General features: G+C 36.9%; 1 protein-coding gene across 1 annotated transcript; it reads right to left on the reverse strand.

Moving 5' to 3' along the window:
* Positions 1 to 735: 735 nt before the first annotated feature.
* On the reverse strand, positions 736 to 13066 carry LOC132627744 (uncharacterized). The gene is made up of 5 exons (XM_060343307.1): positions 12655 to 13066; positions 11416 to 11543; positions 11210 to 11322; positions 1653 to 1838; positions 736 to 929 (listed from the first exon to the last, which is right to left on the reverse strand). Exons 1-5 carry the CDS (start codon positions 13002 to 13004, stop codon positions 900 to 902), a joined length of 807 nt encoding a protein of 268 aa, XP_060199290.1. The 5' UTR covers positions 13005 to 13066; the 3' UTR covers positions 736 to 899.
* Between the last annotated feature and the right edge of the window lie 561 nt (positions 13067 to 13627).

Below are 13627 nucleotides of genomic sequence, written 5' to 3' on the forward strand. Positions count from 1 at the left end.
CCATTAAAAGTATGCCCCTACCGGCATAAACTTGTGAAGGAATTACCAAAGTTGTGCCGGACCCGGCATACTTATGCTAAGTCTGCCCATAAGGCATAAGTATGCCGGATCCGACATAACTTTGATAATTTCTTCACAAGTGTATGCTGATAGAAGCATAACGAAATTTAAACTCTGCCTTGCGAATTCTTTTTAAAATTTTGAATGTGTGGGGGTTCGAACTTGAAACCCATGGGGTTTTAGCCGAAGGGCAAAATTTAAAGATTTCAAATATGAGGGGAAAAATTTAAAGACCACCCCAAAGGAAGGGCAATTCGCAATATGAGCGACCCAACTCACTAACATATAGATAAAGTGGACTAATTTTCTAAATATGAGCTCAAATTGCTACCTCTAAACTGAACCACCTTTCCTACTTTTAGCTCCACCACAGGAGCTTTCCCGAACATCTTTGAGCAATTGAATAGCATTGAGCTGCATTACTGAACAGATTTTTCTTTATCATTTCAAATCTTAATACAACCAAACTAGTAAAATTTAACTAAACCATTTCCAAAGATGCAGCCAGCTTCCTACAAATTATTAACTGGAACGTTACTAACTGTATCTTCTTTCTATTGACCATAGGTGACTCATCATAGTTCAAGGATCTTAAGAAGCCACATTTGCACTAAACTAAGTTTATGCTACATTTTCGTGCACCAATTTAAGTAACCTGTAGTATAATGAGGGAAGGATGGAAACTGTAGTTTCTTCCATTGTTATTCAGACGAACGAGCTGCACTAGTCAAGTCTCTTACATGTACATATAATAACGAGAAATGACATGTACATGCTGGAAAATTTCCGTTAGAAAGAATATAATCAGCAATAAAACGTCGCCTGCACGGCTACCACAATCACCATCTTCTTACCAACGATGTCAACAACTGCAACAAAAGGATATTTTTCTTAATATATACCGAAAATAACAAGCAACCATGTTTTACACGGTTACTGCATAGTTGCCATGTAAGAAATATTCATGCTATAGGGAAAAATAGGCCGAGCATGGGTAAAAGTTTGACTTGAATATATTCTCATGGGCAAAAATAAGAATAGAAAGTAAACACGTGTCTACACCCCCTCTTCTTTTCCTTTCGTTCACCTCTTTGATGAACGTGAACAATTTTAGGTTAGACAAAACCCAAGTTTGTCCAAAACAACCCGAAAGGTGAGGAATAATGGTACTATCAACTTTGCCTGAGCTCTTATGCAAACGAATTGATCAAATGTCAACCAAGTGTTATTCCAACAAAACTAAATCAAATTTCTTATATCCCACCGGCACCAACAACATACCCAATGTAATCCCACAAGTGGGGTCTGGGGAGGGTAGAGGACCTTACCCCTAGAGAGGCTGTTTCCAATAGACCTTTGGCAAATTTCTTAAATATCACCAGCTTTACGGATTATTTTGTCTTAGGGTTTAGTTCATGGGGGAAAAAAGGCATAACATCCTACATGCATATAAAGTTCCATGGCTTTTAGATCACAGGGAATTCTATAGTACAAACAGGGTAGCCATGTTGGGAAAGCAAGAAAAAGATCATGCAAACAGCTATTACACCCTTAATATCCCTGAGTTACTGGTTAGACAAGAGCAACTTTACCTCAAAAAGTTCAAAAGGGCTTCCGCTCTTATAAACATCATTCTTCTTCGGCTTGTCGGTTGGTAAAATACTGAACAAGAGTGTCCTCCATCCAATAAGTAATACAGCAGTACTCCCCATGGTAACTATTATGAAGTTGACTGGTGGTATATGACCCACACTGGCAGCCCTTATAGCTAAACCCACCTGCAAAAGAAGAGAAGCAGAAAGTAAATAAGAGTCAATTCACAACCAGGAATCCTGGACCCCAAAGAAACGGGAGAAAAATGATAGGCTGATAAGAGTATTTTAACAAAAAATATGATCAAACTCCTGCTCCACACAAGTGGAAGGGACTGAGACCTGTCTATCCATGTAACCTTCTTTCAAAAATTACATCAGATTTTACTAATCTATACACTATAATGTTTGCAGTTCGTCATGCTCTCTGACAAACAATCATACAACATATACTGCCGTGTTCAAGCTTAAACAGACAAATAGTTTCTCAAAATAGAGTAGCACACATGATAGGTGAAAATGTCGAACAAATTACACAATTGACAGAACTACTTCATCATTCCATGACTATAATGAAATTAGTGCGCACCAAATCAAGATCCGAGGAAAGCTTGAGACTAGAACATGATAGTTATCATCACAATAGTGCAGCTAGGCTCGACAGGTTTCTTTACTCTACGGAGTGGGAAGAATCCTTCAGATATATCAAACAAAAAATGCAGCCAAGGGTTGACTCTGACCACACACCACTTATGCTTGAATGTGGAAACTGGGATCATCAGAAGAGTTACTTTAAATTCGAAAATTGGTGGCTTGGGGTGGAAGGTTTTACTGATATGGTCCAGCAATGGTGGTCAAATTTTGTGGTACTTGGCTGTCCAGACTATGTACTCAGCACAAAACTTAAACTCTTGAAGGGTAAGCTTAAAGAATGGAGCAAGAGCAGGTTTAGTGAGCTGCTTAATAGGAAAAACAGTCTTCTAAATGAATTGGCTGAACTGGATCACGCACAGGACAACAGGGAATTAAATGAAGATGAGATGATGATTAGGGCAACTGTTTTAGTTGAGCTGGAAGATTTGTCTAACAAAGAAGAAGACAGTTGGAGACAAAAATCAAGGGTGTTGTGGTTGAAACAGGGTGACAAAAATACCAGGTTTTTTCAAAGAATGGCAACAGCTCATAAGAGGTACAACACTATTGACAGACTGATTGTTAGAGGTGAAGAGGTCTTGGAACCTGATAATATTAAGAAAGCCATGGTGGATTTCTACAAGCAATTATATTCTGAAACAGAATCATGGAGGCCAAATTTTGACTACATCGGTTGTCCAAGGATCACTCAAGAAGAACAAGATTGGCTGCAAAGACCTTTCTCTGAAGCTGAAGTGATACAGATAATTAAGCAGAGTGCTATAGACAAGGCTCCAGGCCCGGATGGCTTCACAATGGGATTCTTCAAAGCTTGTTGGGACACAATCAGAGATGACATGATGCAGACAATTCACAATTTTCACCAGAATGAATATTTTGAGAAGTCTTTAAATGCCACTTTCATTGCTTTGATCCCAAAGAAATATGGAGCAGAAGAATTAAGGGATTATAGACCAATAAGCTTAATAGGAGGAGTATACAAGATCATCTCCAAACTCATCACTGAAAGACTAAAGACTGTCATGGGCAAGCTTGTCAATGACCACCAAATGGCATTTATTAAAGGGAGGCAGATCATGGATGCAACTTTGTTAGCTAATGAATTGGTTGACTCCAGGATCAAACAAAAGGTTCCTGGAATCCTATGTAAGCTTGATGTGGAAAAGGCTTTCGACCACGTGAATTGGTCTTTTCTTTTGAATGTTTTGACCGATATGGGGTTTGGAGGGAAATGGAGGAACTGGATATTTTTTTGCATCTCAACTGTGAAGTTCTCAGTCTTAATCAATGGAAGCCCCGAAGGTTTCTTTCACTCCAGCAGAGGGCTAAGACAAGGGGACCCTTTGTCCCCCTTTCTTTTTGTCCTAGCCATGGAAGGACTCAATCACATGCTCAGAATTGCCAATACAAACAGTTGGATCAGAGGCTTTGGAACTACAAACAACTTGGGCATCAACATGGAGATTACACATTTGCTTTATGCAGATGATTCCCTCGTTTTTTGTGAAGCAAAAGTGGCACAAATCAGACACCTCAGAGCCATTCTCACCATTTTTGAAGCCCTTTCAGGTCTTCATGTAAATTGGGATAAAAGCTGCCTTTTCCCTGTCAATCGGGTAGTTGACCTTCCAACACTAGCTATGATCCTTGGCTGCCAATTGGGATCACTTCCAACAATCTACTTAGGAATGCCACTTGGTGCTAAGAGCAAATCCATAGGGATCTGGAACGAGGTGATTGAAAGATGTGACAAGAAGCTAGCAAGGTGGAAAAGTCAGTACCTGTCTCTAGGTGGCAGACTAACTCTTATCAGTTCAGTCCTTGATGCCCTCCCCACCTACATGATGGGTTTGTTCCCCCTCCCCAAATGTGTGGAGGACAAATTAGACAAATTGAGGAGAAATTTTTTGTGGCAAGGCAACAAGGACAGAAGAAGCATGAATCTAGTAAAATGGGAAGCGGTAACTCTCAGCAAAAAGCAAGGAGGTCTGGGTATCAGGAATCTTAGTTTTCACAATCAGAGTTTACTACAAAAATGGCTATGGAGATTCAGTTTGGAAGACACTACATTATGGAGAAGATTCATTGCTCATAAATATGGTTTGTTAAACCAGTGGACAACAAATGTGGTCACATCCACTTATGGGACCAGTACTTGGAGAACCATCAGGAACTACTGGCCAACTTTCAACAGCAACATTTGCATCGAAATTGGCAATGGTCTGAAAACTGCTTTCTGGGATGATGCATGGATAGGTCAAAACTCTTTGAAGAGCCTTTTCCCTGATCTCTACTTGATTAGCCTTCAACAGCAAACCAAGACCAACCAGGTATGGGAACATCAAGTATGGAATCTGCTTTTCAGGAGAGCACTAAATGATTGGGAGATTGATAGAGTAGCCGAGCTATTACAAACTTTGGAACCCTTCAAGATCACTCCAGATATACCAGACAAACCAAAATGGACGCTAAATAGTAAGGGCTTTTTCACTGTCAAGTCTGCCTACTGGAATTATAATCATAGAACCTCCATCACAGGGGTGTGGCCTTGGAAACTCATTTGGAAAATCAAGATCCCTCTAAAGGTCTCTTGCTTTGCTTGGCTAGTGGTTAGGAAAGCATGCCTAACACATGAAAGGCTACAAAGAAGAGGTTTTCAGATTTGCTCAAGATGTTTACTTTGTGGATTAGATGTGGAAACAAATGACCACCTTTTCATTCATTGCAAGACAACTGCAAATCTGTGGTACATGTTCTTTTGTATTCTTGGTGTTAGTTGGGCCATGCCTAAGACTACTTTTGAACTACTCAACAGTTGGCAAGGTATTGGCAACAGAAATGGAGAAGAGAACTGGTGGCAGCTAATCCCTGCTTGCATTTGGTGGATAGCTTGGAAAGAGAGAAATTTAAGACTTTTTGAAGACAAAAGCAACTCCATCCATAAATTTAGGATGATTTGTCTTAGTGTCCTATATTTTTGGTGTAAACAGAACTTATTGGGGGATATAGGGGATTTGATAGATTTTATAGGCAAATTGTAATGATACAGCAGACTAGTTTTAGACTAGCTTTTGACAGCCTCACCATGGCTCTTTTTATGAGCTTGTAATTACCCCCTCAGCACTTCCAGGTGCTGCTTTTGGATATGAATACAAGATGTTACCTTTATCAAAAAAAAAAACATGATAGTTATCTATCCAACTCTAATGGAAGGTCGAAGGTTGCATAATAAGATGACAATAACTTGCACACAAGCATCCATGGAAATGACAAAGCAAATACTGCATATCAAGCCTTAATAAAAGACTACTTTAAACAACTATTACCAGAAAAATTTACCAAAGACATTAGATCAGCCACACAAGAGTGCAACAGAGGCAAGATCCCTCCATGTCGATTTGTCACTTCTTACTTACTACTCAAATCAAGACTTTTCCATAGTCATTTCCGTAATTCTATTCATTTTACGTGACGCGTGACACCGTCTTTTCTACCAACACCACTGAATAAATTAATATTCTTACCATTGCCACTGCTGTTATTACATAAGACTTGTGATGAATCTTAGGCAGAATTTGATTAACCACATATATTTCCCCAATCAGAAAAGTTGCAATATATGAACACTAATTGTTAACATTGAACTAAAACGCCAATTTTCACAAAATCACTTGACACTTCAAGCACCAAGCTCTGTACTGATTATATATGGTTATAAAAGGAGGACTTTTAGATGATAACTCGTGGTTTTATTTCTTACATGGGCTTGTCCAATGTATCATAGGCAAAATTTGATTAACCATATATTTTCTCCTATCGGGAAAGCTTCAATATATAAACACCCAACTTGTAAAAGTTGAACTAGAACACCAGTTTTCACAAAATCATTTAACATGTCAAGCACCAAGCTATAATAAATGGAGAGGACTTTATGAGGAAAACAGGAGGTTCTATTCTCAAATGGTTTCAAGGACAATCAAAATTATCCTCAAATATTCCAACCATCCCATCTGCTGTACACACATTATAAATGTATCATTAGCATAAATTTTATATGAGACGCCACTTCAGTTATTTTTCCTTCCTACCCACCTAGCCACCCCAAATCCAGCTCGATTGTACATCTTTTTTCAGCATTCTGTTCTGACCTTCCATTCACCATTAAAAACAAAAAAGAGACAACGGGGCTCCTAGCCTTAAGCCTCTTTGAGAGGAGAAAAACCCACTGCTGATACAATAACTATAACTGATAATTTGATTGCAGAGATGCACCAATTATTCCACTTTATTCACTTCTGTCTGAATCCCATGAGCTTCAACATCCTTAAAGAAACTCCAATTAATATGGTCATATTATTTTGAAGTCTAATTTTAAGATAACTCCATTCTTTTATTATGACTATGGTATCCAGACAAGCTTGCGAGTACCTTGACTATTCGACCGGATACCTGCTACCACCAACAACACAAGTACCGGGCAATTCTGTCCACCCAGACTTAGGCAGATGGAAAAGAATCATCTAGTGCTTTTTGGCTCCACAGAATTTTAACCTGAGACCTCATGGTTCTCCTTCGACTTCATTGACCATCAGGCCACACCCTTGGGTGGTCCACTCTTACCTAGTCTTCTCCAAATCTCTACGCACACATTAGCTATTAGAACACATCTACAATCTACATTTCTTTACAAAGCCATTTGTGTATGCCTACATAAAGTCCAATAACATCTTCAATCTTTTCGTAAGCAACTTTGCTATGATGTTCTACGAGCTTCCCACCCAACTAATAGGCTTGAAATTTCTAGGCTCTTAAGTTCAAATATTCTTGGGTGTCAAAGATAAATCTAAGTCATTGATATTTTTCACAAAATCTTCTGGTTGGTTAAAAAATGAAATCATCAATCGAAAAGCCATGATAAAACCATCATGTTCTGGTGCTTTATCACCATCACACCCTTCCATCACTTTTTAAGACCTCTTCCTCGATGAATTCCCTTTGCAACCAGATAATAGCTTCTTCAAAGATTCTAGAAACACATTTTAATAGAAAGGTCTTTAATCTTCTCACTCCCTGTACAACTTCGAATAAAGCTGTAGTCTCTCTTGTTTTATGACGTCTTGATCTTCAATCACCTCGCCATTACTCACCAACCCATATATTTGATTATATCTCCCGTGGATATTTCGCCATTTTATGAATAAATCTGTTTTCTTGTCATCATGTTTCAGCCATAAACACCTACATTTTGCTTCCATGTGATTTCTCCCAATCTGGCAGTCTCTCGCAAGTCCATTAGATTTCTACATTTTTTGGCCAATCAGTGTTGCAAATTTAACCTATTTGTTTGGCCAAATTTTCCTGACGATGTTATCCTCCCATATCTAAATTTCTGTCTTATGATTCACCATATACAGTCAAACCTCTCTATAACGACACCCTCATATAACCGCACCTCTCTATAACAGCCACATTTCTCTCAGAACTGATTTTTTATATTATATTTTACCCCTCTATAACAAGTTTTTACCTATAATAGCAACAACCATCTTTATAACAATACGTTCTTTATAAATTACCCCTCTATAACAACTGTCTTTTTTTTTTTGTAATATAATGATTAATCATTAATGTTAACATTGTCAAAAGAAATATAATGATTAATCATCTTTATAGAAATAGAATTTCTAAGACCAATAATAGGGCTAGAGATTTTGACCAAATATTTTGATACTTTAATAGACTATGTATGACAAAGAATAATATATGAATATATATTTTATCATTAAAAGATTTTCCTTAGTTATGCAAAGTGTGATTTAAGCTTAGGATTTGGCAATTAAAAATGAAAAAAATAGATTTTATGCATCTTTTTTGCCTATAACAGCAAAATATTATTTAAATGTCAATGACGTTATAGGTGTATAGCCATCGCTATAATAGCCAAAAAATTTCAGACCCAACGATGATGTTATAGAGAGGTTTTGACTGTATAAGCTTTCAAGTATAGAATAAGAGAACTCGGTGTATTAAGCTTTTCGCTACAATTCATCTGCATATTCCAACTAAATATTTTTAGCCTCGTAGTATTCAATTTTGAAGCAGTCTACTCCTCCCTTTCCAGCTCCTCCGCTTTACGTTGAACTCCAGCTTCTTCACTTCTTTGCTTCTCTCTTTTTTCTTATGCACCCAGGAGATCCATTCAAGCCTTCTTCCTTTCTTTCCGATTGCTGTCAATCTTGATGAATAAGCCTAAAGTCTACAACCCTCGAACTTTGCTCCTATCTGCTTGCTTAATTTTAAAATATTATTACTTCGTACCCATCCTGAAATCCACCGGAGGAGAAGCTGGTATTTGTTGTTGATACCACAACAAATGAGGTATTTCTAGCATTAAGTTTGTGGTTCTTCCGCATTTACATTTCGTATGCCTTCTTCTTGCCTCATGATTGATTCCCCAACTTGTTTTCCGTTCTTACCCTGATTATTGGGGCAGCATGATTTGCTCGTGGATTCCAACCACAACTTTGGAGGCATATTTGGACAATGAGCTCTTATCCTGTCTCAAACATCAAATCAAGAACCATCTAATAGGCTAAACTTCGGAATAATGGGCTATATGTCCTTTTATGCACTTAAAATCTAGGGAAATTTTCAGAAATAGACAAGTGGAAGTAAGTTATTACATTCGGTTGGCCTTGAAACTAAATTTACACCTGGTAACCAATTTTCTTTACCATTTTTGAAGACCAATGGCATGTGTTTTTGCCTAGTAAATGAAGACATGCCTCAGACAGTTAGACAAACACCAATTGATTAGACTTCCCCCACCCCCCATCCCCCTTTCTATCTTCCCACCTTTATTTCTTACACATACGTTGATTAGATTTCCCACTCCTTCCTCCCGTTAAATTTGATTTCCGCACCCTTCCATATCTTCCACATATTTGATTAGACCAAACTTCCTTTCTTCATCAGAACCTTCTCTTTTATGGGATCACACTAGGTATGTTGTTGTATTTGTACCTGATTAGACCTTTTCTCCCCTCGTTCCTTTTCTATCGTCTGACCTTCCTTTCTTCATCAGAACCTTCTCTTTTGCTTTTTCTTTTTGGGCAACAACAACAACAACAACATACCCAGTTTTTTTGGGCCTTTTTTAAAATTATTTTTTTCACATTTCACATTGTTGCACATTGGCTAGGAGTTGCCCCGTGAATATTCAGCTTTTAAATGAGTTGGTGGGCCCTAGGGCCCCTATCTTAATGGTATTCCGTTGATTAAAAAGTGTTGATTACCGGGTAAAAATCTATCTATGGAGTTCTATTTCGAACATCTCCAGATCCAACATCTTAAGCCCATCATGAATTTGTACAGCCCAGCTGTGACTAGTCCCGTCATTTACATATTCTCGATAAATAACCTTCTTGAGCCATCTTTGTTGATCTCCTTGATAGCTTTGCCTTGTTTTGACGAGCCTATACAAAAGCTTCGTTTGATCTTCCCTTATGATAGGAAGGTTTACAGCATGTGGCTATTGCCAAAGATATATAGCACTTTGTGGCCCAACTTTTGAATATTTAACCTGTTTAGCTCACTTTGTCAATTTTAACAAAAATTAATTTCATCCGCCAGCCATCACTTTTTTTGTAGCACTTCGCCCCTCTTTTTATTTATTCTTTTATTTTTTTCTGAAATTGAGTCAAAAAATAGAAAATATTCGAGTTAGTTATAAATTATGAACTAATGAACTAGCCCTTTTATTGGTATTCTTTTTCTCTCTTTCTCTCATCCTTCCATTTATCCACATCTTTGTTGTCTATTTTGCTTTACAACTTAGAATCAGATTTTTTTTTTTTGGTTATGCAAAAGATTTCAATTGCTACAAAGATATGACCTATATATCTATCAACACAAACCCATTAGAACAGGGGCTGTACACCACCCTATGATGCAGTTTAAAATATTCAGGCTTACTCCTGGTCACATGCAGTCAAGGGCAAACCAAGTGTGATTTTTTTTTTTTTTTTTTTTTTTTTGAAACAGGTAAAGTTGTATTCCTCAGCATTAAGGGTATGCTGGCCACCTCCAAAAAGTGAGTAACCTAAAGAAAGAAAAAAGACTTACAGAAAACCTAGTAAATCTTCAATCTGATCTGTTTCCTCTATACAAAGTTGTTTACACAGCAATAGTTATAATTAGAGCCTCATTCCACTCTGGAATGTTTCTCGATTACTAGCTTTTTGGTTCTCCTATTAAGGGCACAGAATGTTTTACATAAGGATTACAACTTCATTCTAGTTACACCTTACTCACCATTTATAGCCCAATTTCGAAGAACCATATCAGCTCACTGCAGAAAACTTTAAGAGTAGGGTCACATTGAAAGAGGAATTTACACTTCTCAATTTCAAGTTTTTCACCCTAACAAGGACCATGCGTTTTAGTTTATGTGCAACAATTCAGCTCTCTGCGAGTTTTGTTTGGCAGACGTTGATCTTATTGGGAGTGTCAATACTAAAATCTAATTCCTAAGATAACTCCTTCAAATTAAATGAACTTGTTTCTATCTTTTTGAAATGATAGAAAAGCCTATGTCATTCTACTCCATATATCCTTCGAGCATTAACGCAAGCAAGTTCCAAGCTTTAATATCAAGCTCTGTGGTAGCTAACTAACAACTGCAGCTCACACCTAGTCCTAGTTAAAATGGAGAATAGAAGCATTTGACTGAGCTTTTAGATTTTTATCTTAGAGAAGCTGACTATCTAGACTTGTAATTAAGAAGCTAGGATAGTCAAAAGTCCAATCACCTAAATGATGGATTTTACCATATAATGAGACAAGTACACAAGAATATCTATAAATTACAGTATCCAAAAAACTAGTATGTAAAAAGGACTTACCGGAATGCCTAATGACCATGATTTGGTAGCAGCAATGAAAGCCTTAAACAGACCATTCTTTCCTCTACCATCCTCCCCAAATCCTCCAAGGAAATATGCACTCAAAAGCCAACCTAATGAACCACCATCACCATTAAAAATTCAACCTTTATTTTTAAGACTACATAAAAACTTGAAAACAGAAGAATAACATAACAATTTCCGACCAGCAATGAAAGGATCAGCAGTTCGCAGTGTATCAGGATCAAACACAGAGAATCCGTGACTGAACCTTCCAATTGCAGAGAACAATAAAATAGCCGCAACATCTCCACCAGCTAACAACGCCACCCAGCTGGAAATTCACGAATTCAAAAGAACAAAAAAAGGAAGAAAATCCCCATTAATAACACAATCATTACAAACAACAGCAATAATTACGCCTCAGTCCTCCATATCCACCCCACTACATTTTTGAACCGTTTCATTCCGATACTCAATACTCCCTCCATTTCAATTTGTTTATCTTACATTCCTTTTTAGCCTGTTCCCAAAAAAAAATAAAAAAAAATCCTTAATTGACAAGTTTTTAATTCCAACATCCCACATGACATGTTTAACATCACAAGATTAAAAGGCATTATGATACATTATACTCCCTCCGTCCCAATTTAAGTGTCTTGCTTTCCTTTTTGTTACTCCCTCCGTTTCAAAATGTTTGTCTTACTTTCCTTTTTGGTTCGTTTAAAAAAGAATGTCTCTTTCCCTTTTTGACAACTCTTTAATTCCAAATTTCCACATGACATGTTTAAGACCACAAGGTTAAAAGACATTTTGATACATTCTACGTATCTTTAGTTTAAGACCACAAGATTCAAAAGCCTTCTTTACTTTCTTAAACTTTGTGTCAAGTCAAAACCAGACAAACATTTTGAAACGGAGTCCAAAAAGAGTGTCTCTTTCTATATATAATAAGTTTTCCAATTCAAACATTCTACATGGCAAATTTAAGACCACAAGATTTAAAGGACTATGCACATCTTTAATCTAAGACCGTGAGATTCAAAAGCCTCCTTTAGTTTCTTAAACTCCGTGCCCAGTCAACTAAGACACTTAAATTGGGACTGAGGGAGGACATAAGACCACAAGATTCAAACTAAATGCCCAGTCAAACTAAGACGAACAAACTGAAACGGGGGAACTAACACACTATCACTTACAAAATCAAATAAAATGCAACCTTAAAAAAAAAAAAAAAAAAAAACTATTTGTTGAGTTTATGACAATCACTACACACAACAAAAATAATTCTCCCGTCAGACGAAATTAATTACAGGCTTTAGTCAAAATATACAAAAAACTATACACTGAATATGTATATATTATATGTATATTACGTGTATATATTATATATCAATAACACACTAACTTATAAAATACAAAAAAAAAAAAAAAAAAGGACTTACCCCCATTTATTAAGCTTGTCCCTAAAGTTATTAGAATCAGGTTTCTCAAACTGTATAACCCCTTCAAGAGGAACACTATCCTGACCCACAAACGAAATCGGTTCATCCGGGCCAAAAGAAGACGACCCGGACGTAGTAGTAACAGTAGAACTTTGACCGGAAGAAGATTCAGCGTTAACAATAGTGAGGGGTTTTAATGGGCCGTTAATTGGGCTGAGTTTAGTGGGCCGGCGATGGGTAAAAAGGGGAGGGATAGGGTGAGTGAATTTGAGGGAACAACGATGAGTTGCAGACAAGGCACCCGGAAGAGCTTGGCTTAGAAGATTCATTGTTGTTCCCATTATTTCCATTTCGTGACTATCTTTTGATATGCTTTGCGTTTTTGGGATTTGGATTTTTTTTATTTTTTTTTTGTTGCGGGGGGGTTTAAAATAAAGGGAAAATAAAATAGTGGCACATACTGTCAGATTTGGTGGGAGCAAGTTGTGTTGTTTGCCAGAAATAATTTAAGTGGTTGGAGTGAAAACCTGAGAATAAAATTAATTTTTGGAAAAGAATACAACCAGAAGATTGAAGAGATAAGAAAGTACTACCTCCGTCTCAAATTATTTGGGGCGGTTAAAATAGTTGTGTCAAATTATTTGTGATTTTTAGAAGTTTTAAGTATAATTAATTAATATTTTCCTCATTTTACACTTAGTAGAATTTTGTCATTTAATTAAAATAATACATGAATAGAGTAAACATTTAATGGAGAGAGATTACAACTTAGATATAAATAAGGGTAGTAGTCAAATATCCTTCCTAATTAATATATTTGTTAAGAGTGAAAATCATTTTTAACCCCCCCCCCCCCCCCCTCCCAAATCTTTGCTTTAAAAATCAAATTCTCCCCTTAACTTTAAACAATTGTCATTCTCTCCCCTTTATCATAATTAACTTTTTAAACCCCTATTTTACCCTTACATTATCA

The sequence above is a fragment of the Lycium barbarum genome, chromosome 2 (assembly GCF_019175385.1).
Source record: "Lycium barbarum isolate Lr01 chromosome 2, ASM1917538v2, whole genome shotgun sequence".
Lineage (NCBI taxonomy): Eukaryota > Viridiplantae > Streptophyta > Magnoliopsida > Solanales > Solanaceae > Lycium > Lycium barbarum.